Source organism: Lissotriton helveticus, chromosome 6, assembly GCF_964261635.1.
Source record: "Lissotriton helveticus chromosome 6, aLisHel1.1, whole genome shotgun sequence".
Classification (NCBI taxonomy): domain Eukaryota; kingdom Metazoa; phylum Chordata; class Amphibia; order Caudata; family Salamandridae; genus Lissotriton; species Lissotriton helveticus.
The window spans coordinates 829541390-829568318 of record NC_136067.1 but is presented as its reverse complement, the minus strand read 5'-3'; the positions used below and the strand labels follow the sequence as shown (position 1 = coordinate 829568318).

The window sequence follows — 26929 nt, the reverse complement described above, 5'->3', positions numbered from 1 at the left end:
CCTTTGAATATGCATACTGACGAAATTCACATACCTATTCCGCACTATTCCACTGGACTTCAACCTCAACCAAATAAAAAATTTACAAAGGGAACTAATCAGTTTCATCTGGGCAGCAAAAGGGGCTAGAATAGCCTGGAAAAAATAAGAAGGAAAAAGCTACACGGAGGGATAGCCAGCCCCGATATTCTCAACTGCTGCAGAGCGTTCCAATTAAAAAATGTCAGAATACTATTAGGTCACTAGGATCGGTACCCCGACCACCTAAAAGAGGGATTACAGAAGGAAGGAAGTAATTTCTTGTATAAGTACGGCCACCCCAAGTACTTAAAAAAAATAAGGCAAAAAAGTCTAAAGGCGGCGGCATCACTCTGGTACCAGATGAAAAGAACGCTCAAAATATCCTACAATAGCAGATACGCACCTATACGGGACTCGCCGGGAACACCTGAATGCTTACAGGATAAGTTAGCAAGTGTCTTTAAAGAAAGCAACATTAATAATTGGGGTGAGTTAATAGTTCTGAATTCTGTAATAGACTGGGGAACACTGAATAGAAAAACCAATGGAAAAATCTCAAGATTTAAGTACTACCAAATAAGTAGTTGGATTAAAAACCTTAACGAAATAAAAGACGGCTCCGGAACAGCAGAGGAAACGATGCAGGAATACAAAACTATTAAAAAAGAAGTAGCATGTTGGTACTGGGCACTGGTTGAGGAAGGAGAAGAGTATTATGATATCCCAAAAAGATATGGGGAGAAACCTTCCCAGAGCTCGACATAACGAATGAATGGCAAACCTCAACGAACACTTGTTGGGAGACAGTAAAATCAGCACCATTGAGAAAAAATCATATCTTCACAGCACATAGATCCTACTGGACTCCCAAGAGGCTGGCTAAGTTCAAAGCTCAAAGCGAGAGGAGTTGCCCCAAATGCAGGGAACGGGGCGCAGATGATCTTCACATGTTTTGCCAATGCCCCCACCTGGAAGAATTCTGGAGAGAGATAGGTAAAACCGTGTCCACGGTATTGGGAGTACAGGTTGACGTTAGTTTCACTTAATTATTTTTGGGAAAAGTTGGAAATTGGCCCAGGCAACCAAAATAAGTAAAGATAAAGAAAAAATCTTGTTTGTGTTAATATTGCTAGCGAGAAGGGAGATCTGTACTAACTGGGTAAAGAATTCACACCCAATGCTCAAAGAGTGGATGGCCTCTGTCCAAAGAATAAATAAACTGGACAGGAGTGGGAATAGGGGGAGAGCAAACAAATTTTGGACAATTTGGGAAAACTATATGAATAATAGTTAATTACACCATTAACAATGCAATTGTCCAATGATTTAAAGCAATGCAATAGAACACTTCAAGTGGGAGCTTGAAGGAGTAGTCAAAGTGACTAGCTCACCCCAGAATCACTTCCAGGGTGGAATGGACATAAAAGGGTCTTGAGAATACTTAAGAAAAAGGGAAAACGAGAATTCTCCACGCATCTGTTGCGGTTACCCAGGAGAAATCCCAGAAGGTCGACATTTCTAAGTAAATTGGGCACCCGATACCTCCAATTCCAAACTATTGCTTTATGAAGGACAAAAAAAAAAGTGCCCTTTCTTTACATATTTCTGGCATTCCTTGCTTAATGTTGGCAGTTTTGGCTGAAGCGAGATGATTAAACAGTCCACAGCAGTAGCACTATGTGTTTATCCTTTGAGCTCTCTCTTTCTCGGTTTAAAGTGCCTCCTCTGTTCATCCCACTCACATTACTTAATGAAGTATACATTAGTTGAACCCCCTTTTTTTCAAAATTCGTATGCCTTTGGCGGACTGCTCTTCTACACTTTTGAGAATGGCAATCACTTTCTACAAAGTAGAGTCATGATAACACAGTAGCCTTCATTCGGCTTTAGTGCACATTGGGTCTATAGCCATCAAGTTACGTATCATTTTGTCTACATCCTTGCATGATTTAGTTGCCAGCAATCCTAGTGTAGGTGCATACTCCTCAACTACCTTATCTATTGTACGGTGTAGGTAATAAAATTGATGCCTTTCGATAATGATGCTGATGGAGCAGGGTGTTCCCAAAATGAAACCTGCTCGGATTGAACCCTCATAGAGAAAATTACAAATCTTGTGATGTGCAAACTAAATGCGAAAAAAAGGGCTAACATGAGGGAAGATGAACTTGCACAAGTCGCGAACTAAGATGTTGAAGTAGGCCGCAAATGCTTATGACTAATTGAAAATAAAAGGACTAATGCGGTTTGTTTATTCTATACTAATTTGCATTAGAAATAACATTATTTTGGGGAGTGCATGGGTATAAATTAGAAATATGCAACACACAAGGTGGGTGCGTTTATGGTATAGCATTATAAGTGATTAATAATAATTGTGTTTGTTTTCCGTAGAAGTATGATTTTCTGCCCTGAAGAAAAGGCCCAATAGTCATTTTGGAAAATAAACGTGTATTTAAAACTGTGCAAGAAAGGGAAGTCAGAAACTGTTTGTCCTTCATGGGTCCTGTGTGCCTGCCAACGTTTGCGTGGAGAAACAAATTAATCTTCGAAGCCGGAATACTTCCTTAGAGAGCGGCGCAATTGAACAATCGAGGCACCAAAGTTGTTACATGACCGAGATGGAGGAAATGTGTATATGAAGGAAGCTCAAATTTGTATTTCCTTGGTTGGAAGTTGATAAAATGAATAACAAGCATTTACAATGCAATGGTTTCGCCTTTGGAAAAGTTAGAGCTATTGGCATTGTCTCAGAGCCACACACACACCCACACACTAAGAGCCACACACACCCACACCTAGAGCCACACACACACCCACACACCCAGAGCTACACACACCCACACACCCAGAGCCACACACAAACCCACACACCCAGAGACACACACTCAGCCACACACCCACACACCCAGAGCCACACACACCCACACACCCAGAGCCACAGAACAAGACGTTTGAAGCAGCACCGATATCCTGTTTTTAGAAACTTTATTGCTTGTTATTTTAAAAGTACAGCTAACATGTTGGCAACGTCATACCGGTACCCGACACCGATCCCGCTCGATCACAAATGACAAATACATTTACATTTATCCTTCATGTACTACATTTGCACCTCTGTATCCACGCTATTCCAGTTTAATCCAAAAAATGAACAATAAAGTAACTATCGTGCACCGTTTGCCTTATTTGTGGCTCTTTCTATGTCCTATTGTAAAACACTTCTCCGTACGTTTGAAATACATTAGCATCGCCAAACAGGGAATGCTGGAGCCGTTTCCTGAATCTCAGTTAGATAAACATATACATCAGTCAAGGCTATTTGATTGGGAAGCAAGGAGTTAGCTGAATTTTGCTACAAAGACAAACATCACTTGATAGACTTTCAGGTAGTGTGGTTTCCGCAGTCTACGGTGTAAATAAAAACTTCAACAACACTGGAGAATTCATTTAAAGAGAAGGCGAGTCTTGGCTGCTGCGTTGCATAATTTAGCTACACATCATGATAAAGGCCCTTTAAGGGGTGATTGTCTATGCTCGATGCATGGGCAGCATGGCTCCTAAACAGGCCCTACAAAAGGAAGCATGACTATGGTTCATGAAGGGCACACTTTCCTTTATTAACATACATCACTGGACAGGACAGGGGGGGCGAAGTGATGTTTCTATTGCAGCGTTTAGCTGAAGCACACGGACACATTTCAAGACATACTCTTTAAAAGGAACAATGAAGGTACATCACAGATGGCAGTGCTTGTTGAAAACACATGGAGGTCTCCTGACATCTTTAAAATGGAAGCATGGGGGTGCTTACCGCCTTGCACAATTTAGCTAACCTCTGAAAAAATGAAACAAGCCATGCAAGCATAAGGCGGGGTGTTGATCATATATTTCACAGTTTAGAGAATAAATTAGCATAATGAGACGGACAATTTAAATGGAAGGGTGAACGTGTATTGTGCCATGCAGAGAACACCCTAACACGTGAACATCAGCAAACAGACCCTTTAGGCGAACAGAAGCTGCAAGAATTGGCTGCAATGAACACTTTTCTAGCTGAAGTTAAGGCGACAATAGTGAAGTGAAACACGGCAGACACAGAGGAACTGTTGTAATGAGAGGAGGGTAAAAGTGGAGACCATACAGTGTCTGTGACTAAAGAGCTGACAGGAAACAAGCAGCTGTGGGTGCTTATCGGCTCTCCCAGGCTCGGCGTGTGGTTGGTGCTCACTCCTTCACCCCCATCCGAGCGGAGCTCTGAAATATTTCTGCTCTGTCCTCAGATGTTTGTAGATGTGGCTTCCTGTGTGAGGTTGCGGAGACCGCGCACCGAAAACACCCATGGAGATGGTGCTGTCAAATAATAAAAACTGCACCTGTAGAGACCGCGTTTAGAGACCTACAACACGTGAGACTATACTCGCAGAGACAGCGCACCTGCAAGAGACATATAAGTGGAAACGTTGCGCAAGTGAAGAGACTGACTGCTTCGGGAGAGAGACAGCGCCCACAGAGCAGAGACGGTAAGAGCTGAGTAGAAACACTGGGCCAGTTCAAAGGTAGCGCCTGTGATAGACTCCACCAGTTGAGGCACTGTTCCGACTGGGAGTCGGCCCTAGTGGAGCCGCTGTGCCCTCGGTGAAGTTGCACCGGCAGAGAGAGCAAGTGACCGCAGATGGGCAAGAGGTGTTGGGCATCTGGTCTGCCAGTGGTGATGTTGTGTGTTCGTCTAATTGCGTTTTAGTCAAAGTACGCCCCTGCGTGTATTTGGTTATCATGTGTACTTAGCGATGATGTTTATGTTGCGATGGTGTGTATATTGAGATAATGGTATATATTCGCTACAGCGCACGAAGGTTGTTGTGCTTGCCATGAGTGAATTGTTGGCTGTGTGCTTTATGCTAGTGTATTCATAAGTGGCAGTTTGTGTACTGGGGACTCTGCATTTTGCGGCAATGTGTCATTTTTTGTGGATATGTGTGTTTCAGGGAATGATTTGTACCTGGATTGCATGTTACCCGGGTTCCGTGTGAAATCGAGGTAGAGTTTAAATCCGTGAACTGTGCTGGGCTCCGTGTGTGTTATTAGAGTGTGTTTATGTGTGTATTGTGTAATGGTGTGTCCTGAGCTATTTTTGCACATGGGATTGGTGTTGTCATAACGTTAGTTTACGAATTGGGGCTCTATCGTATGAGGGGGATCTTTGTTTAGTGAGGCAATGTTGTGACCGACAGTGTAGATTGGTGGTAGTGAATTAATTGTAGTAGTGCACCGTGCACGGAGATCGTATGAGAATGTGGGCTTCATCTCTGCTAGGTGTGGGTTTTTTAGGGGTACTGTATGCATTACAATGTGACTTTTGGGGCAGCGTGCCTGTAAGTGGGCATCGGGTGCTGGGGTGTACGAGGCTCCCGCGCTCAGCTGGACCAGAGCAGGTGCCAGTGTCTACCCTGTATCCGATCCTTCTCTTAGAACAGTGTTTCCCAGGCTGGCATGGGAGAGGGCGGTATTGGCACTGCTGCCAGTGTCTCGATGCCCATCCCTGCCAAGTTAAACCGCTCAATGTCCGAAAGTGGGGCTCGCTGGGTAGGGAGAAACCACAGTTCCATAAGAGGAGGGGAGTGGAGGTGTGTAGAGCTGCATGCAATAAAGGTGGCAGCAGACGGTCTTAAGGGGAGAGGACTTGAGCAAGTGGACGGGGGCCTGGCGAGAGCGGGGGCTTCGAGAGAACGCCGGCAGCAGAGGCTAAATGCTGGCTTTGTGCAAGTCGAGGTCTGTTCATCTTGAAATGCCGCCAAGTTCTTCAATGAAGGCTTCGCAAGGTCAGCGCCGCGGTGACGTCACCGGTACAGTAGGAGAACCAGGGAAGCGGGCCCACTGCAGCCCGGAGGTATGAGCCTGTGAGCGAGATTGAAGAATACGGACGGAAAGCCCCCACTGCAGCAGTGAAGCTGCCGCAGCGGGCGAGGTGCGGACACAGGGCCACGGCAATGAAGACGGGTCTAACGTGAGGGGAGAATGAAGAGACGGAAGGAGGAGGCCGAGGGAGATAGAAAGGGAAAGAAAATGCAGCGGAGATCGAAAAAAGATTAAAAGAGCGAAATAGCATGAAGAGCGTAATTGTCGCACTAGGGAAGGACTGTTTGGAAGCCTAATGCAGACTGAAAGTTTGCAGGGAGGCGTGATGACCCGGGCCGGCCAGCCAATCACAGCGCGGCCCGGGAATGATGTCATGGGGGTGTCCCGGGCCGGCAGCCAATGGCAGCGCAGCCCAGGGCAAAGGGGCGGGACTTAAAAAAGACAGAGAAACGCCCCCGAATCGCGTTTTCACGAGAAAGCATGATTGACAGCCTCTGTCTCCCAATGGCTAGCCTTCATTTATGGAGCTAGCCAATGGGAGACAGAGGCGGAACGAAAATCCATATGTAGTGAGGAAAAAGGGTCAGGCAGATCAGGTCGATTACCCCTTCTCAAGGTTTGCCCGGCGTTAGCCGCCTCTCACCCAACTCACGGTTACCAAATAAAGAGGCAGGCGCTGGAGACTGGAAGGCAGGAAACAGAAGTTTTATTCCGACGGAGCAGAACACGTCAAATCAGACAACAGGGTATCTTCTCGAGGTGCTCTAACCGCATCTCTGAGGCCTGGTCTCTTATACACAGGTTTATGGCTTTATTACATTTATGACATCCGTGGTATTGCTTTGAAGTTCAAAAAGGCATCTTTCGAATTCCCGGTTCAGGCCCGTTCTCACACATATCTACAGTAGAGGTCCCCACCCGAATCTCAACATGATGGCTATCGCGCAGCTGGACATTCCGCTGAGAACAGGAATGTGGGCGATCGGTCGGATCTAGGGGTGTGAAGGCATTGATTAATCCCCGCTCCTTTGATGTGAGGCGAGGTCCTACTGTAGGGGGCAATAAACTGCATCTGTTGAGCTATGTGATGGCCTGGGGTCAGGCCGGACAATCGGGCAGGGAGGAAGAGGTTATCAAAGGGCCTGTTCTATGAATGAGATGAAAGAGTGAGGGGGTTCAGCATGGGATGTGGCTCGGAGACAGGGTCGCGCTGGAGGTGCGTTTATGACCCAAGCAGGAGAGACCGGGGGCTGTCGGGGATGCTTGCGAGGCTGGGGAGTGAGGGGGAGAGAGAGAGACGCTGGCTATCGGGGGTGGGCAGAGAGGCCATGGCAAACAAAATGGTTGCTGCTTACGCGCACGTATGGATCTGAAAAAGGACAAGATGGCGCCGATAATGTTTACGCCACAATCCAGATTTTAACAGTCCTCCCTTTTCAACATATCTAGCCAGCTTGTCAATTTATGTCTATCCCCATTATATTACGTATTTCGATATCATACAAAGCTTTCATACGTTCAGCTTCGAAATTCGGAGTCTTAGGACACATGCAGCTAGCAATGAGTGAACACAACGGTGGCAAGCATTGAATGCCTAGGCAACACCCACACAGTACCACGACCGGTATCAATATAAATGTAAACAACCTCCATCCCCAGTCCTTCAAAGTACCCCAAAACCAGCTCCCAAGCGACCATCCTTCTTGCTCCTGGTGAACCTCTGAGGAAAGTCTGTGGAGGTGCTCGATTGCTTTGTAGACTGAGGGCGAGTTATCTGGCGCGTAGGTGCAACAGCTGGAGCCGATGATGCGGCATGCTCCTCCACGGTCAGCTAGAACCACAACTAGAACAAGGCGGTTCTGAAGAGCCACCAGGCGGACTGCCTGAAGCTCGTCCGTATTGTTAGTGAGGATGCCAGCCGTGATGTTCATGGTCGTTTCTACTGCCTGGGTCAGGTGTCGGATGGCGCGGCTGTTTGCCATTGGGCCCCACAGAGGAACAAGTCCCTTCACTGCACCCAGGAACTGTGCTCCGGTGGAGTCGGCTTGTTCAATGTCTCTTGCGCGCTTCTGCCGGTGATGGTTTGCTAGGGCCACGTACGTTGGAGGGAGAACGATGGCGATGTAGCAAGTACCCCCCCAACTTTTTGGAAGCCAAGTGTAAGCTTTGGTGCCACAAACAAAGTACATATTCGGAGAAGCAACAAAGGAGGGGGGATCAATTGAGTCCAATGTTCTGGTGATGTGGCAGGAACTGTGACCCACCAGCTGTGTTCCCAGGCCTTCGAGGCATACGAGGCCCGTGACATTGATAGCAGACAGAGCCACAGTCAGAGTGGCAGCAGTTCGTTTCCGTAGGTAGGAGAAGGTGGGTCTGGCTGGATTATGGAACACCTGCATTTCAACTCGTTCCTTGGCAGGGATGTCCATATGGAAGGAGGAACCAGAGGTCAAAGGGCAAAAGGGAGCAGATGTCCTCCCGGTTTTGTTCAGCCAGAACCCATGGTAAAAGTGTGACACTGTTTGACCAGAAGTGGCGTTGTCCTTGTAGCTCTCTTGCAAGAGGATCAACCAGGCAAGGCAGGAGCCATGAACTGAGAAAGGGGAAGGGATGAAAGGGATGGAGTGTCCGGTGGCATGCGGGAGCAACCCGCAGATCCAGCAGTTTGTGGCGTTGGCGGCAAGGTTGTGTTGGTGCAACAGTTGCACGAAGGAATTGTTCCAGAACTCCTTACGCCTTTCCCGGAGCTGAGGTGAAAGGGAGATCAGGTGATGCTCTTTTATAGTGGTTGGCTGCGCAATGGTCAGCAATATCTGATGAGCGGGTGCGCTCTCCTCCACAATCCAGAAGGAAGTCATGAGGAGGAGGCAAAAGAGGAGGACAATAAAAAGGGCAATTGTCTTTGATTTGTGCATACTGTCAGTCTTTGGGTTCCTGTAGTGGGTATTTCCGGTTGCTTCCATCATCTTCTTATCTGGCGCTTCCATCATCTTCGAGGTGCTCGGTAACGGGCAGAACCGCGGACTTCGTTTAGCTTCTCTCCGGGTAACCCTTGGTTGTGTTTAGGCTACCGTTCTGAGATTCAACTTAGTCCGTGGTCTACTTAGCCGAAGCTCCCTCCTTTCGACGCAGGAAATACCCTTCCCTGGATGGCACAGTGGGATCAGAGAATTTTGCAAGTTCGAGTGCCTCGGTATCAGGATAACAGTTCAGTGATGGCCGGTCTTTGTTCAGGAGCTCTTCTTGGGTGCTGACGTTTTCTGTCGTGGCCAGGGTCGAGGAGACCTTCTTACAATGGTGTGCGTGCAGCCAGTGTCGTTTCCCCTCCACTCGAAGAGCCGTCCGGGTGGTGATCAGTACTTGCCAGGGGCCCGTCCACCGGGGTTCCAGACTCTTTGCCCGTTGGAAATTTCGGATCAGCACATAATCCCCCGGTTGGATATCGTGACCCGGACCCCTGGAAGCATCGGGGATGGCCTGCTGCACCTGCTGATGAATAACAGACAACGTTTTAGTCAATTTGCACAAGTAATCAGACAGTAGGACATCCGGGACGTCGTGAATGGAGGTCGGTTTAGGGGCAGTCCAGAGGTTCATCGGTCGCCCAAATACAACCTCGTAGGGGGTCAAATGGTGCTTAGTGGGAGTGGAGCGCATTGATAGCAATGCCAGTGGGAGGGCATCTGGCCATTTAAGTCCTGTGGTGGCCACTATCTTCGACAGTTTTAGTTTCAGTGTGGCGTTGCGTCGCTCAACTAAGCCAGCAGATTGGGGGTGAAAGACTGCATGAAACCTCTGTTTTACACCCAACCCTTTCAAGATTAGTTGGATAACTTCAGCTATGAAGTGGGGGCCGTTGTCGCTCCATAGAATTCGACAAAGACCGTAGCGAGGGAAAAACTCTTTCAGTAGTACCTTGGCAGTGGTCATGGCAGTGTTATCACGGGTTGGATAGGCTTCTACCCATTTGCTGAAGGCACACACAATGACTAATACATACTTCAGGCTTTGGCATCTTTCTAGTTGGATGTAGTCCATCTGGAGGACCTCAAAGGGATGGTCGGGGACCCCAAACCCTCCCCGGGATACCACAGTTCCTTTCCCAGGGTTGTGTTGCAGGCAGATAAGGCATTGCTGGACCAGGCATCTGGCTGAGTCGGGAATTTTGTCGTTGTGCCAGACCCTGGAGATGAGTTCGATCATGGGGGCAGATCCTATGTGTGCAGGGGAGTGTGCCATAGTCAGTATGGGGATCAGGTACGAGTCAGGCAGCAACCATTTGTTTGTGTCTTTTGTCCGCCAGCAGCCTTCATCGTCTTTTAAGCCTACCCGTGCCCACTCAAGTCAGTTCGTGAGGTGCGCTGGCCAACTGGATGTCCCTAATCGTTTCCCTAGCGTCAGTCCATTTTTCTGCTTGTGACCTGGTCACATACATGCGTGTCGTCGTCCTATTCTCAGCTGTGGTTCGGGCAGTGATGTCGGCCAGTGCGTTTCCCTGTCCGACTAAGTCTGTCACCTTCCTGTGTGCCTGGCATTTGATTACGGCTAATCGTTTGGGGGAGAAGAACTGCTTCAATCAGGGCGGAGACTAGATCTCCGTGGAGGATGGGCGTGCCGTGGGACGTCAGGAATCCCCTTTCTCTCCACAAGAGTCCAAAATGGTGAACCACTCCGAAGGCGTACTGGCTGTCCGTGTAAATGTCTGCCGTGGTCACTGTCGCTATAATACATGCTCGTGTGAGGGCAATCAGTTCTGCCGCCTGTGCGGATCGTTGTGTGATGCGGGCTGTCTCAATTACTGTTCGGGCTGTCGTTACTGCATAGGCAGCTGAGGTGGTGCCGTCGGAGAGTTTGATGCAAGAGCCGTCTACCCATAGCTCTCCGTCAGGGTCTGTGAAGGCGGTGTCTCGGAGGTCAACTCTACTCCTAGTCTGTTCATCTGTGAGGGTCACACAGTCATGTATAGGGGGGACATTTGGGTCGTTTTCGGGCAGAGGCAACAAGGTGGCTGGGTTTAGTGTGGTGCATCTTTTCAGCGTGATGTGGGGTGCAAGCAGAGTCAGTTCGTATCCAGTCAGTCGTGCGCTAGTCAGGTGTTGCGTCTTAGTCTGGTTCAGGAGGGTGTCAACAGCATGGGGCACTAATACCGTGAGGGAATTCGATAGTACGATCCCCTCACTTTGTCGGATAGAGACAGCAGCGGCAGCTACAGCTCGAAGGCAGGCAGGCAAGGCTCTCGCTACGGGGTCAAGGGTGGCAGAGAAATAGGCACATGGTCGTTGCTTGGGGCCAATAGTTTGAGTCAGGACAGACAAAGCGCACCCCTCCCTTTCGTGAGTGTAGAGAGAGAAGGGCTTGGTGTAATCGGGGGTTCCTAGGACTGGTGCAGAACAAAGGGCGTCTCGAAGTTCTTTGAAGGAAGATTGGCATTCGGGGGTCCAAGGGAGTGGGAAGGGGACATCTTTGGCTAGTAGGGAAAGTAGTGGCTTTACAATGAGGCTGAAATTTGGCAACCACTGCCGGCAGAAGGAGGTGAGGCCTACCAGGGAGCGGACTTGTTTCTGGGTCTTTGGGACAGGGGTTTCTAGAATGGCCTGAATTCGATCGGGTGTAAGCTTTCTCCCGTCTTTGGACAAGAGGTGGCCTAGGTAGGTGACCTGGGGTTGGCAGAATTGCAACTTCTTCTTGGAGACCTTGTGGCCATTTTCCGCAAGGAAGTGCAAGAGTTGGATGGTGGCTGTGACTGCAAGCGGAGTGGTGTCGGCCGCCAAATGGATGTCATCGACATACTGTATCAACACCACTCCCTCCGGTAGCTGAACGGCGTCCAGCTGCCTCTTGAGGGCCTGGCTATAGATGCTGGAACTTTCTGTGTAACCTTGGGGAGCTCTACAAAATCTATATGAGCGGGATTTTAACGTGAAGCCGAAAAGGTAGCGGCTGTCTGGGTGAATGGGGATGGAGAAGAAAGCGTTCTTGAGGTCTATTACAGTGAAGGTGGTGGCTGTGGAAGGAATCAGGGTCAGAATGGTGGCGATATCTGAGACTACGGGGTACTGAGGTACAACTACCTTGTTGACTTTTGAAGGTCGATGATGAAGCGGTACGCTTTCTCATCTCCCTCGCCCTGCTTCTTCACAATGGGTAGGATAGGGCTGTTGCAAATATTGCTGACTACTTCCTCTACCACTCCTGCCTCTACCAGGGACTGGATTATCATTACCAATGCCTTCTCACCTTCGGGCGATATCCGATACTGTGGGAGTTTTGGGAGTATCGCATCTTGACGAACAGTTATGTGCACGGGGTCGATCATCATTCGTCCTACGTCAGCGTCAGTTTTTGCCCACAGATACAGAGGTAGAGAGTCAAGTAAGGATGCGTCAGCGTCAGAGATGGAGAACATGTGTCGTGCGGGATGAGGTCTGAGCAAAGTCGGGTTATCGTACAGAATGACTCGAACTCCATCCTGTGAACACCTGATAGTAGCTCGGAAATGCTTCAGTAAGTCAAGTCCCATAATGGCATCGGGGGTGTTGGAGGAAAGCAGAAGCGTCGTGTCAGTGGGGTTACTGTCCAAGTCGAAGGAAACCGGTGCGGATAAGGGGTTAGTGGAGGGCGTTCCATCAAAGCCTATTGATGTTATGCGTGAGCCAGACAAGGGTGCCCTTGGAATCAGTCGTTTAGATAACGCACTACGTGTCGCGCCAGTGTCTACCAGAAATGGAGACTTCGTACCTAGGACCTTAGCGGTGACATAAGGACCTTGCTGGTCAACATAGAGCTCGACTGGATCCCTCCCTTGTCCTAGGCAGTCCTATGCAAAGTCGCGGGCATCGTCACAGTCAGTCTGCTGGCATTGGTTCTGTCGGGGGTGGTCAAAAGTGTTCGGTCTGCCTGATCTGTTATTGCTGGCGTCGTTTGCGTGCCCTCGTCCCTGTCCTCTATTTTTCGGCCCACCCGCTACGTCTTTTGCGTCCCTATTTTTGTACATTTCTAGCAGGACCGGGCACTGGGACTTCCAATGCCCATATCCTTTGCAAAACGCACACTGGTTCTCATCGAGGTCTGTTCGAGGAGCGCCGGGTGCGGGTGTGCGGTCTCTAGGGGGTGGATTTCTATGAGCATTCGACTGGTAGTTCCCTCTATACTGTTCCCTTTCTGTCGTCACTCCTTGCAATTGAGCAATCATCACTCGTTCTTTCAAGTCCTTTTTCTTTTTCTCAGTCGCCCTATCGTTCTCGTTCTTTTGCCGTTCATAGTATTGAGCCATCTGAAGGATAGCCGCAGGTTTGGAGGCAGCCCAACTACTTTCACTAGTCTGCAGTTTTTGCGAGGCTTCTGGTGTCAGGCCTTTTACAAAGTTCTGGACGAACAAGTGATGTCCGGTCGCAGAGGTCATGTCCTGGCCACTGTAATCGGAGAACACCGTTTCGAACCGGGAAAAATATTCTGAGGCGTCTTCCTGTGGTTTCTGGCAGCAGGCCGTTACTACCGACCAGTCCACCTTCTTTTCTGGTACTATGGTTTTCAGTTTTAGTACTATTTTGTCTGGCAGGTCTAGAATCGATTTCAAGGGTTTCTGTCCGGGCTCTCGCTGTTTGTCTATGCCATCGAGTTGAGACCAGGTATGTCCGAACAGCTCAAGGTGGTCGACTTTCCGGATTTGCTTCCACACGTCAGCTGGCAGACATAGCCCGAAAAACAAGTCGATGTCCGCTAGGGTCATAATCGTCGAACCCAAGGCGGTACCTAACTCTGTGTAGAAGGCAGTGGGGTTCTTTCGTAGATCGGGCAAGGACTTTCGGAAAGTCAGGATGTCTTGCCGATCCCAGGGTTGGTAGACCCAGTTGTACACTACCCTCCCTTTCGCATCTTGGTGGTTAATATCGTCTTGTGTTCCCTGTCCTCGTGAGGGGACCCAATAAGGTGCCGCTTCTCTTATTGGCATCATGGTGTCAGTTCTCTCGGGTTGAGGTTCAGTCGCTACAGGGGTCGTGGTGTCGGCCTCTAATCTCCGTTCAGTGAGGTGGCGGAAGACTTCAAGCGTGCGCGAGAAGAGGTCCGTCACATCACCCTCGCCCTGCTCTCCAATGTCGATTTTTCTATACAGAGTCGTTAGGCTTTCAGGACCTTTGTTACGATACCGGTCTTCATAGGCGTTCAGGGTGTGGTAACAGAAACGTGCAACAAAGTGTCGTTTGTGGTTATCAGCATATGTATTGCATATATCTGTCACGTAATCTTCGTTTTCTTTCCGTTCCACTAGCGTCTTTGCGATCTTATCAATCCCTGCTCGTTCATCCTTACTCAATCGATGGAGCCTAGCAGGGTCTTTCTTCTCAGTTTCGGGCTCATCTAATGTTGCTGCTTGCTCTGCGCTGAGTACAAGGGGCTCGGCCGGCGCGGAGGCCGTGAGGACCGAGGCTCTGGCACTGCTCTCATCTGTGCTAGGGGGTTGCGTGCGTTGCACTAGAGGTTGGGAAGGGGCGTATGGAGGGGGCATGTAGATGATCGGGGGACCTAGCAGTAGATCATCGTTCGCTCGCTGCTTCGAAGGTAGCTCAGGGTAAAGCGTAGAGGGTGTTCTAACGGGACATTGGCTCGATGTCTCGGATTCTTGCTTCAGTCTAGCTCCCTCTCTTTCCTTTATCTCTTCTTTCAACTTGCTCGTGGCTAAATTAGCTGCTTTTCGCAATTCTTTCTCTAGTCTGACTTAGTTTCTTTTCTTTCGTTGTTCCGTCTCCTTGCGCCACATGCCGAAACTATCAAGCATAGTGGGCGTTGTTTTATTGTTACAAAGGGCTGTTTCCAGCACGCTTATTTTTGCGTCATCGAAGGATCCTATCAGTGGCCACTGACTTTCCTGATCCTTTTTAGTATATTTATGCCATAACTTACTATAAGCTACGGCGACTAGTCCATACTTTAAAAACATATCCTTATTAGGGGTGCCCTCCAGAGGAGCCGGATGATCCACCTTTGATAAGCGGTCCGGGCTGAACCAACTACTGAACAATGGGGAGAAGATAGGCATGACGGGTTACAATGGGGACAAAAGTCTGCACTACCTATCCTTTCACTGCTTACAAAGACTAGACAGAATATCTCTATTCCACGTTATTTGTAAGCAGAGAATACCTCCAAAGAACCAATATCGAACAATTAATGTCCGTTCAATCAAACAATCAGTGGCGAGAAAGAAATAGGCACAACGGGTTACAACGGGGGCAAAGGCCTGCGTTACCTATTCTTCACTATCTGCAAAGGAGGACAGAATACTTTTATCCTTCCGCGTTTGTAGACAGAGAATTCTCGAGAAAACAATCCTCGAACAAACAATGTTCGGGCAAACAATCAATCAGTGGGGGAGAAAGATAGGCACGACGGATTACAACGGGGGCAAAAGCCTGCGTTACCTACCCTTCACTACCTGCAAAGGAAGAGAGAATACTTTCTATTCCTCTCCGTTTGCAGACAGAGAATCTCCAAGAGAACCAACAATTCGGAGAGTAATACTAGTATTTTCCAATCAATCAATCAAATATTTCACAGTTTGTCGTGTTACACGACCTTACCCGGACCGCATGGACAGTTTCCTGTCTTCCGATTCCAGCGCCCGATCGTCCTCTATCTTCTGTCGTGGCACTCCTGATGGTTCCCAGTCAGGACCGTAGATCACTCGAGAGAGGTCTGCTCGGAACTAGTGAAGTTCAGATGATCGGCTGCCAGACGAGGGTCTATCGGGCAGGTGCACTTCCCGATCGTTGCAGTCGTTCACTCCGTCGTCAGGACCTCTCCCACTGGATCCACGTGTCGCTGATGGGCCCCACGTTTGGGACGCCAATTGAGGAAAAAGGGTCAGGCAGATCAGGTCGATTACCCCTTCTCAGGGTTTGCCCGGCGTTAGCCGCCTCTCACCCAACTCACGGTTACCAAATAAAGAGGCAGGCGCTGGAGACTGGAAGGCAGGAAACAGAAGTTTTATTCCGACGGAGCAGAACACGTCAAATCAGACAACAGGGTATCTTCTCGAGGTGCTCTAACCGCATCTCTGAGGCCTGGCCTCTTATACACAGGTTTATGGCTTTATTACATTTATGACATCCGTGGTATTGCTTTGAAGTTCAAAAAGGCATCTTTGGAATCCCCGGTTCAGGCCCGTTCTCACACATATCTACAGTAGAGGTCCCCACCCGAATCTCAACATGATGGCTATCGCGCAGCTGGACATTCCGCTGAGAACAGGAATGTGGGCGATCGGTCGGATCTAGGGGTGTGAAGGCATTGATTAATCCCCGCTCCTTTGATGTGGGGCGAGGTCCTACTGTAGGGGGCAATAAACTGCATCTGTTGAGCTATGTGATGGCCTGGGGTCAGGACGGACAATCGGGCAGGGAGGAAGAGGTTATCAAAGGGCCTGTTCTATGAATGAGATGAAAGAGTGAGGGGGTTCAGCACGGGATGTGGCTCGGAGACAGGGTCGCGCTGGAGGTGCGTTTATGACCCAAGCAGGAGAGACCGGGGGCTGTCGGGGATGCTTGCGAGGCTGGGGAGTGAGGGGGAGAGAGAGAGACGCTGGCTATCGGGAGTGGGCAGAGAGGCCATGGCAATCAAAATGGTTGCTGCTTACACGCACGTATGGATCTGAAAAAGGACAAGATGGTGCCGATAATGTTTACGCCACAATCCAGATTTTAACAGTAGGATCATGAGGTTTCGCCGTGGGCGGAGCAACTGCTACGCAGTTGCAACGCCCAGGGCGAAACCTAAAAAAGGACAATAGACTATTTTGCAGAAATGTTATGACGAGAGTGGTGTGACAGTACACCCCCTTCCTCAACCAATAGAATGAAGAGAATTTGTGTTTTATGATACAATGTGGGTTGGTTTTCTGGGATTTAGAGTATAATATAGATACCCGGCGAGAGGGATGGAGGTTGCATGATTTCCTACTTTGCAAGAGGAGAGAGCTGCATTGCTGTCTCCTATTCTTATTTGGGCTGGCTGTTCTGGTTTGCTGAATCCTGACTTAGTCTTTGCTCTTCAACTCTTCTTGGGGGGCCTTGCTGCTCTCATGGCCAGAGAGTAGTTTTGCTCATTTCCTTTGTGGGTTAATATTGTATCTGAATTTGCATAACTATTTTGCAAATGACTTTTATCTCTAATCTTTTGTCTCTACGCCTATCCACTCACTCAATGCATCGATTATGATATTTTCTTTGTCATTTCTCATTTATTGTTTCTTGTATGGTGCAATGATTCAAGCTGTATTGTATTTGACGAACAATCACATTATTTTAGATAAAGCAATATTAATTCATAAGTGAGTTTGTCATTATTAGAGTTGGTTTATGATGATCATGTAATAGTATTATTCTAGATCCAAGTATAAGTTTGCCAAACTCGTATTATTATAAATAAAGATCGCATCACCACAAAGGATAGTGCAAGTATGATATGGTAATAAAAATTGGTAAGTTTGGTATTCACTCACCCAGCGAGAAGGGACTCATAGGGTAAAAAATTGGGCCCAGGTAATGGAAATTGGTTAGTCCCAGATCACTGGATCAATGCCTTTTGATAATAATGATGTATGGTATTGAGGTGGGTTCCCAAATAATCCAGGCGAGTAAAGGTTAAAAGTATCTGCTTTATTTGGAAAAGCAAGCCAGATTGTGGAGCCCATTAATCAGCGTCCTTCCAGCTCTGCGATCCCTTCTTAAATGAATAACTGACAACCGTCCTACCAGGCAGGAATGCAGAACTTGGAACACACTTGGAAGATGCACTCAAAGGAACATAAGTAAATACATAACGTTACAGAATCCCATTACATAATACAGACTACCACAGTGATAGCAAAGAGGAAGTCTCACTCCTTGTCATCCCCATCTTTCTCAACTGGTGGAACGTAATAAAAGAGACGTCTTCCCCCTAACACCAACACAAACCTGCTTTTGCCATTATATTCTGTACCATCAATGCCAACAAGAATTTCCAATCTCCCAACCCAGTGAGACATCATTTTGTTTCCTACTCCTGCAACATGCAAACACTTTGTTGGCTTTGAAACAAAATTCATTAACTAGGCCATTCTTAAAATAAGTGTAAAACGTGTACAGGAAACAAAGTGACAAAATCAAAGTACACTTGGCTAGTGCCCAAGAACTTATTCCGCTGTTTTCTAGAGAATCACCTGTAACTGCCAAATTTGATTAGTGCAAGAGTGAGACAACTGCAACATACGTTACTCGGTTAATGAAAAAAATTATGTATGAGTTTTGCACTCTAAAGCCTTACAAAAGGATTTGACAGGGCACTTCATGCGTAATGGCAACATGACCATAGTATAATATTGAGCTCCTTGACAAAACAGCCTTGGGAAGTCTGATTGAATACTTTCCGTTTATCCTCAACACAAATAATCATTATGTGTGAAGTCAAAAAGGCCCCTCCCCAGGTGAGACAACATACAAGACAGCCTCACTGAACTCACGTAATTCCTCCAGCTGCAGTGCTTAATTTAAGCCGGTGGTGTCCGGTAGCACTGGCACTTAATTCTTAGCACCAGCGCTTGTGACAGTCTGCCACATGGTGGCGCTGTCTCGAAAAGTTGGGTATGAGCACAATAACAGCTGTTTAATAATTTAACATACATTAACAATCACTAATACCTACCTCCCAAGCCATTCTTATAGCTTTTGGGGACCTGGAATAGGCTGAACTTTCACACTTTTAAGAGTGTGATGGTTATTAGTTGTGTCTGTACTGTAATTGGAAGCGCTAACTGGGGCAATAAATGGTGCAAGCTACAGTGTTCTCCTGAGGAGAGCCCTGGCACTTTTTGTTTTACAAATTAACCACTGTCAGCTGGTGGCGAGTATCACATCAGGAAGTGAACCACAGCACTAGGCCACACTGTGCAGTGCACTACAGGCTAGAAGTGGGCGTGACAGAAAAAGCTGCTGCAGCACAAAGCACCTCACAGAAGGCAGCAGTAAGGGCGACACATCGGACAAGGAGATAGAACCTACAGCAGGGAGTGCTGAGTAGAACTAAGCTCAGTTCACTTCAGCTGAGATAAGATGACTCTCGCAAAGGGCTACACAAATGCAGCCATCCCACCACATAGCCCAAAGTATCAGGAGGCAAGAAATGGACATAGCAGAGAAGAAATCACCACCTGAAAGGTAAGGTTGATTCCAAGTTATCGTAAAAATCAATGTAGTGAAGAGCATGATAGACAAGGTGGTAGAGATAATCAATTATTGAATATCAAAGGAGTGCCAAGGGTTGATTCTTCCAATAGTCAGGACAGAACAAATTCATGCCTGAACCCAAAATTAGAACAACAGCATGTTCTTAGGCAGCAGGTGCACACAAACACAGGGAACAGAAGAGAAAGAAAGGAGGGAATAGACATGGGAACAATAGCATAACAACATACAGAATTATATATGGTTAAATGAGATTAACAGGGATTTTATTCACTGAGAGTTTCAAAGTGACATGAAATACATTCCGAGAGAGACGCTATAGTTGTCCATGTCACTCAAAACCCAATGAGGAATAGCACCCCTGTTATTCACATTTTAGTAATTTGTAAAAATAAAAATTGTGTACGGCCCCTTCAAATCATTGCACGGGGGCAGAGGAGTGATGGGTGATCTACGTACAACAAATAAAAATTTTAAAAAAGCGAAATAATCTGCCCTTTTGCCATCATCAAGATGTAACCCCCCGCCCAATATAAATAAAGAAATCCTGGCCTTCTGCTACCCACCTCCACTACCCTGCAAAATCCTCAGGCCACACTGCCCACAGGCAAATATAAAAATAAAAAACTACCTGACCTGCTATCACCCTACCAAGCTACCCCTCTGCCTATACCTCTTCTCAACACCTCAAGTAAATTTGCAAATAAAAAATCCCTGGTCTCCTGCCTCCCACCCCCAACAGCCAAACACTTATGTGCGCACACCTCCCCAGCACCCCCTAGCTCAAAGCCACAATCTTCACACTGAGTGAGAGCGGAAAGCTGGTACCCCGATGGTAGTGGCTCCTGAGAGCCACTGACCAGTGTGGCTTCAGGTCTCCCCTCAGCTCAGGTCTCAGCAGAATCATTTAGCCAGGGAAGTAGTTGACTGGCGCAGGCACAGTGCTGCCCCTGTTTTACCATCTCCATCGGAGCAGTGGAGACCCTGGAGAGCCAGGTGAGACCGCCACATGTTATTCTGTCATGGCACTATGGTCTATGAAGACCCCGTGAGGCGGTGAAACAAATGCCAAGTGAGCGCTTCACCTGGGTGACACCACAACAGGTCAACTACTGCTGGCGTCGCGACAGTGAATAACCAGATCCCGATTTAATTTTGCATGGTAAAGGCTTCTACTAGAAGCAATATACAACAAATAGATTATACATGTACTTCCCAAAAGGACACTAGACACTATAATGGCATTGGAATGCTTTTCAGTACCTAAAACGTACATTTCACATGAATGCATAATTAGCTTCCAGTCCTGCAGATGCAGTCTATGAGATGCAGTGCCAGAAATGGAAATTAATTACTCCATCCCATAAATTATGGGTGAAGGGGTGGCAGCAGACAGGGGTTTGGGCATGCAGGGGGAAGCCATTAGAAGGAGTATCTGTCAACCAACGCATTTACTTGGTATACATTCATCCCACTAAGAATTTGGCAACAAGGACAAATGTGACATTAAATATATGCTGAATAACTTGACTGATCACAAAGAGTGTAGTTAAAAACATCTTATGGGATTAAGCCATCCACTGTAGAGATCTTGGTGTACCCAGCAAGTATCAGAGTATGGTGGTTAATGCACTTTCTGTAAAAAGTTGCATGCAGTCTAATAACAGGACTGAATCATCAAATAAAAGCATAGAGTGGTAATGAGCCTGGTGCAAAGCACAGCATGTACTATGGAAGTACAGATTTGTACTTTAAGTAAACTTTTCAATGGGTTACTGTTTTTTAAAGCACAGAACCTTGCCTTAAATGCAGGCCGAAAGTTTAAATTGTTTATAATATAGCTTAGTGGGCTATAACCCAGCATGAAGGAGCTGAACGCAAACTGAAAGGCATACGTTTACAACCTTACTGCCTTTCTAAATCTTTTCTTATTTATTTTAAGGTTGCTTAAAAAGTGTTACTTTGGCTAGTAACATACACGTATCAGAAATTCTGATATAGAAAGACACATCTACCATTTACAGTGAATACACGTCACTTGTATACACCGCTGGAAATAATGAACAACCTGCCTCCAAATCATAATTTATCTCGAAAGCACTAGTGAAGTGACAACCGTAGAGTGCCTTCCTTTCTCAATGTCACTGACATGTAATTAAGCTCCAGCTGCCTCCCAGCAAGAAAGACATTCTAACAAAAGTAGTTCTAATGGCCCTTTAAGGGTGACATTTGTGTTGTCTCTATGAAAGTAATGGGACCCCCTCTAAAGTGCTAATTCACAGGTCAGGGAGAAGAGGGGAAAAGGATAACATGTAACAACTACTCCCTCGTGACCTCTCTATGTATTTAATGGTTGTAGCCTCTTACAAATAATCATGGGCATAACAGAACACACATTTAGCTTTTACTCATTTCCATTCTCTTTATTTATCATTTAAGTTACTTTTTCCATTGTTAAATTCTTTTTTGTATAACACATTATAATTCTTAAAAGATACAAAAAAAACATTACCTATGTACACAATTTTAACAACATGAAAATTAATGCATTAAGTAATATATTAAACACAATATGACCAGGAAGAGAACAACTAACACAAAACCCATACATACATACTTCACACACATTCGCACCACAAATTAAATGTGCAAGTTGTCTCGTTTCGTTGGTTCTAGCCTAAAGGCCCAACCAGGCTCACTACAAAATGTAGGATATTATAAAGACATTTGTGTTGTGCCAGCTAGATCCAAAAATAAGAGACCTCCCTTGCCCCATGTAGGTTGCTACTCTGAACTCAAAGCAGAGAGTTTGTTGGCGCCACTAAATGTGTCCAACTCCCAGTGTTAGCAAATTACGCTAGGATAAAGTCAGCATAATTAATTCATTGTGACTGGCATGGATCCGGCTCAACAATAACTGCCGAATGCAAGATCCGGATGCATCTCTACCTTTTCCTGCATTCGTTAGATTCGATGCCAACGCGTTTTTTTCTGTATCGCCTTATGCGAAGTTCAAACTAATACATGACAAACACTGCATGTGAACATTACATTCAACAGCATTACAAGGGTTAGTAAGTCAACCTTACTGGAGTGTCACAACGGATTATATCACGTGGATTCTTAACTCGAAGAAGACATTGCAAAGCGTAACTAAAGTTCCCAAAACATAGACTGGCATCCGTGTGGGGAGCTATTAGAAGACACTGCACATGAGCAGAAAACCCGTGAAACACTTTAATTTACACTGAGGCGCAGCAAGAAAATTAAAAGAAGAAAAACGAAAATATGAATTTATAGACAGACAACGTGTCACAGAATAGTGACCGGGCACACCACCCGTGTCAGTGTGGTTTGTATGTGTGATGAGGGGGCGTGGAAAAGGATCAGAAGGGGCGGCTAACAGCGTGACCTTACCTGGCGGTGTTAAGCAGGGGGTGCCTGGTGCCCACTAGCTTCCGGACCTGCATGGCGATGTTGCTGAGCTCGTCGCTGAGCAGGCAGCGGAGACTCATGAAAGAGGTCGGGTAGCCCACGATCTTTTCGGCGTCTGACACCACTTTACTCCAGTGGGAAGCGGAGCCCTGGGATCCGGAGAAGAAGCTGAGGCTGCAGCGACCTGTCAGCCCTGTCAACAGCCCAGGCCGGAGCAGTCTAAGCCGAGACATGGCCGCAGCGACCGAAGCTGCAGCTGAGATGTCACCGCACTCCTCCTCTGATCAGTGTTGTGGTGCCGCTGTGGCTGTTGGTGTATTTGGGAAGTGAAAGATGACTAATGTCTCCGCTGCAGATTCGATCTCGCTTTTGTCTGCTCCCAGCCGACTTTCTCTGTTGGAAGAGGGGGTTTATTCCTCCTGTTCGGGATGACCCTGTCACGGACTGGGCAAGGAACGCAACAGGGTTACTGCTCCAAATCCTAAAGATGCATATCAGAGGAAACTCAGGTGCCTGCCATGGGCGCCGCCATCTTGGGAGAAGCGAAATACGGCAGTGTCGCAAAACAGGAAAAGAAACTGACAGGTCTCTGCACCCGTAGCGGGAAGCGTCAGTTTCAACTTCAAGTCATTCTGGGTCAGACGCTTTACTATCCCACTCACTCTGGGCTCCACTCTCCTCAGCTTTGCGCCGCTCTCTATCCTTTGTATGTTCTAGTATGGATTGGACCATATAGTATTAGTGCCAAACTTTGTATGTTTTGTTCCCTATGCACAGAATATCCATTTTCTACGCTAGTGCGCTACGCTTTCAGCCAGTTGTAGGTTTTCAGCCAACAGCGCTTTTCACACTTGGATTTTTAAGCCCACACTTTTCAATGTTAAAACGAAGCCACACGTTCCAGAATGTAATGTGATCGTGGCTCAAAAGCTAGGGTTGGCTGATGGTGTTTTAAGTGGTAATTCACTTCGTAGTTATCAATTTATTTGTATTTATTTAATGCCATTTTATAACGCGCGAACTTTAGCCAGAGGTGTTAGAGCGCTTCACGATAGAACCAAGTACACTACATGAGAACATTTACAAACGTACACGTTATAGATACAAACGAGATAGATGAAAAAGTAAATTAAAACAATAGGTGGCAGTCACACAAAACTCAAAAACACATTAGGATCGTAAATTCATAGATTACATCTTTACAACATTGGAAGAACTTCATTGAGGGAAATGACACGGGATCTATTAATTCTGAAAGTGTCTTTGGAAGAGGAGAGATTTGAGGTCAGTTTTGAAAGTCCGGGTAGAGGTGGTGGTGGTACGGAGTAGTAGATGAAGCGAATTCCAGATTCTAACCGTATTGCCTGAGAAGGTTTGAGAGATCAAACTTTCTCTTTTGACGGTAGGGGCTCAAGCAGTAAATTTTCCGCATCTATCTGTCTGTGTCTGTCTAGAATACAATTAATGCTATTGATAATCATAATCTACCCCTCAGTTAAAGTAGAAATGCAATTAACTGCCTTTGCTCCAAAGGTCAGGACATGATAGAGGGATCGGAACCCAGAGAAAGCATGACACTTGATAATCGATAATCTCAATGTTTGGCCTGAGATTTAGCTTTTAAAGAGGCTAGGGTATTGGTTTGGAGGACGTTCGTGTTGCAGGAAACCTCCAAAATGTGTTTTGGGAGTCATAGTCCCACAGATCTGTCTTTAATGAGTCAGTCTCTAAAAGTGGCCTGTGAAGTGATAATGTAAAGGTTGTCATCCTTGTGCTGTAGAAAGAACAATAAGATATGGTCAGGCTTTGTGCACAAAAAGGGTAAGACTCAGTCTTATCCAATGGAAGAGCAAAGGGATCAGAGTATGTGATAAGAGTGGCAGAGAGAAAAGAGAGAGCCAAGACTGAGAGTAGGAAATGGGTGGTGAAGGCCTAAGCGAAAAATTGTTGTCATGAAGCTGAATGGCAGGAAAGGAGAGGAATGTTAAGTGCAAAATAAGAAAGTGGATGTAATGTAGTTGTTCCATCTATAAAGATGACAGGAGGCAGGGTGAAGTTTCTACGCATTTATTCTTAATTATCTTTCTCTCACGCGGAGAGCGCCGAGCAAGCTGCTGTCTATCTGCAGCTCCGGCGCCCGACTCGCGCGAACCCAAGATGGCTGCCGGTCATGCTACGTGGTGACGTAGCGTGAACGCTAGACTGCAACTCTACATATCTCCTACTTTTCATCACACAATGAGAGGTAGTCTTTGGGGGTTACTTTCCTTCTCCCATCTCATAGTCTCTGAACCTGGCAGATCTCACAATCTCTCTGCCGCCCCTGGTTCGTCTTACCGGGGTGGAAGTCTGTTCTCTCCCGTCAACCTTCGGGGACCCCGTCTCTTTACCTTCTTGGGTACATTGGCTCGTTCTGTAGGAAGGCTCTCTCTCTTCTCGGCCTTGTACCTCTGCTCTGGGGCTTTCACAGCCTTCTTGTTCCAACTCCATTTCTGTCCTTTCCGTGTTTCCTTCTTGTATGACGTTGTCATTCCCCGGCGTGCTTTGGCCTGACGCCCTCGGTTCCTGATCTTCAGGGAACCATTGCACAATCTTGTTACATCGGGCCATGGGATCCTGGGACCATACGTTCCCATCACTGAGCAACGCCGCTCGGTCATATACTTCCTTGACTTGTAAAGGTCGGCTGTATTTGCTATCACCTTTCTTCTGTAACACCGCCAGCTTGACCCTAACCCATTCTCCTTCCTCCAAGGATGTGTCTTTTACATTCTTCCTTTTGTTGTAATGTTCTGTATAGATGTTTTGAGCTCTTTCCAAATTATTCTGTACTACAGCTGGGGACCATTTACTTGTCACCGTCTTTTCCTTCCAGGCGACATTGTCTTTTGTGAAGGGATCTCTGCTTCTCAGGATCAGGAAGGGGCTGTATCCGGTACTCGTGGGTGTGATGCGGTACGCCCAAATCATGTGTGAGATCTCTTTTTCCCATTCTTTACCCATCATGATGGCTGCCTGGATGGATCCCATTAGCACTCTGTTAAAACGTTCCACCTGTCCATTCCCTGCCGGATGATATATGGATGTGTGTTTTAATGTAATTCCATTTCTTTCCATATAGTTCAGCCATTTTTCTGACGTGAATTGAGGACCGTTGTCACTCAATATGGACTTGGGAATACCTTCCCTGAGGGAACGTCGCTGTGAGAAACTTGAGGATAGTCTCCGTGCTCATCTCCTCTTGCACATGCACTTCAGGCCATTTGGAATATCTGTCCACAATGGCGCATATGTATTTCGGAGTCCCTTGATCGTCGAGTATTGGTCCCATAATGTCAATGGAGAGTTCCTCCCATGGATTCTTCGGGGTAGAGAATTTTCCCAAAGCTGGTCTCAATGTCGTCCATGTTTTGTCAGCTCGCTGGCATTGGTCACACTCTCTTACATATCTTTCTGTTTGTATGTCCATGCCTTGCCACCAGTATCCTTGTTTGGCCCTAAGCTTGGTCTTTACAATTCCCAGATGGCCTTCATGCAATATTGCCAACAGCCTGGGGATTAACCCCTCCGGGGGCACCACCTTATCCCCTCTGTAAATGAACACTCCCTTGTCATCTAGGGACAATTCGTCTCTCACTTCATAGTACTTCCTTATGTTCTATCGTAGGTGCTTTTTTTCGGGTCATCCGCACGTTATGTGTTTCATCACCTCTTGGATGTGTAGGTCCTCTCTGTACGCTTCCATCCATTCTTGATTGCTTATTACAGTTTCCGGGTCTCCCATCGCTGCAACCATTTCTTCGCTCATTTCCGACCCTTCGGTGGCTTCCTCCATTGCCGCAGCTCTACTCAGGTAGTCGGCCACCTTGTTCTTGTTACCTGGAATGTACTCCACGTCATAACGATACTCCAATAATTTCTGAGTCATTTTGGCTATCCTGTGGGTGGCACTTGCATGCCCACTAGACGTGAGTAGTCTTACCAGCGGTTTATGGACCGTTTTCAACTGAAATCGAGTGCCCCACAAGAACTGGCAAAATTTGCCCATGGCCCACACTACCGCTAGCATTTCCTTTTCGATGAGACTGAACTTTTTTTCCGTGTCTGTCAGGGCTCTGGATGCAAAGCTCAATGTCTCTGTGATTCCGCTGCTCCTTCCTTGCATTAGGACTGCTCCCAATCCCTTGTCACTGGCATCCGTCTTCAATATCGTTTGTCCCATAGGATCATACCCCTGCAGTGGTATGGCCTGACTGACGTCTTTCTTGATGCTGTCGAACTCCGTCTGCGTGTCTTCCGTCCATGCAAACGTCGTCCTGTCTCTCGTGAGTTGTCTCATGTGATGGGTCTTGGTGGCAAAGTGTTGCACAAACTTGCTATAATACTCTGCCATC

At 47.1% G+C, this 26929-nt stretch overlaps 1 protein-coding gene across 1 annotated transcript in view; it reads right to left on the bottom strand.

The window, feature by feature from the left end:
* The window catches only part of PDSS2 (decaprenyl diphosphate synthase subunit 2), a 799955-nt gene extending 776876 nt beyond the window's left edge, over positions 1-23079 (bottom strand). Inside the window, exon 1 of the mRNA XM_078648421.1 lies at positions 22518-23079. Within this exon, the coding sequence (XP_078504547.1) occupies positions 22518-22768 (251 nt within the window). The 5' untranslated portion in view covers positions 22769-23079. The remainder of the gene's footprint in view (positions 1-22517) is intronic.
* Between the last annotated feature and the right edge of the window lie 3850 nt (positions 23080-26929).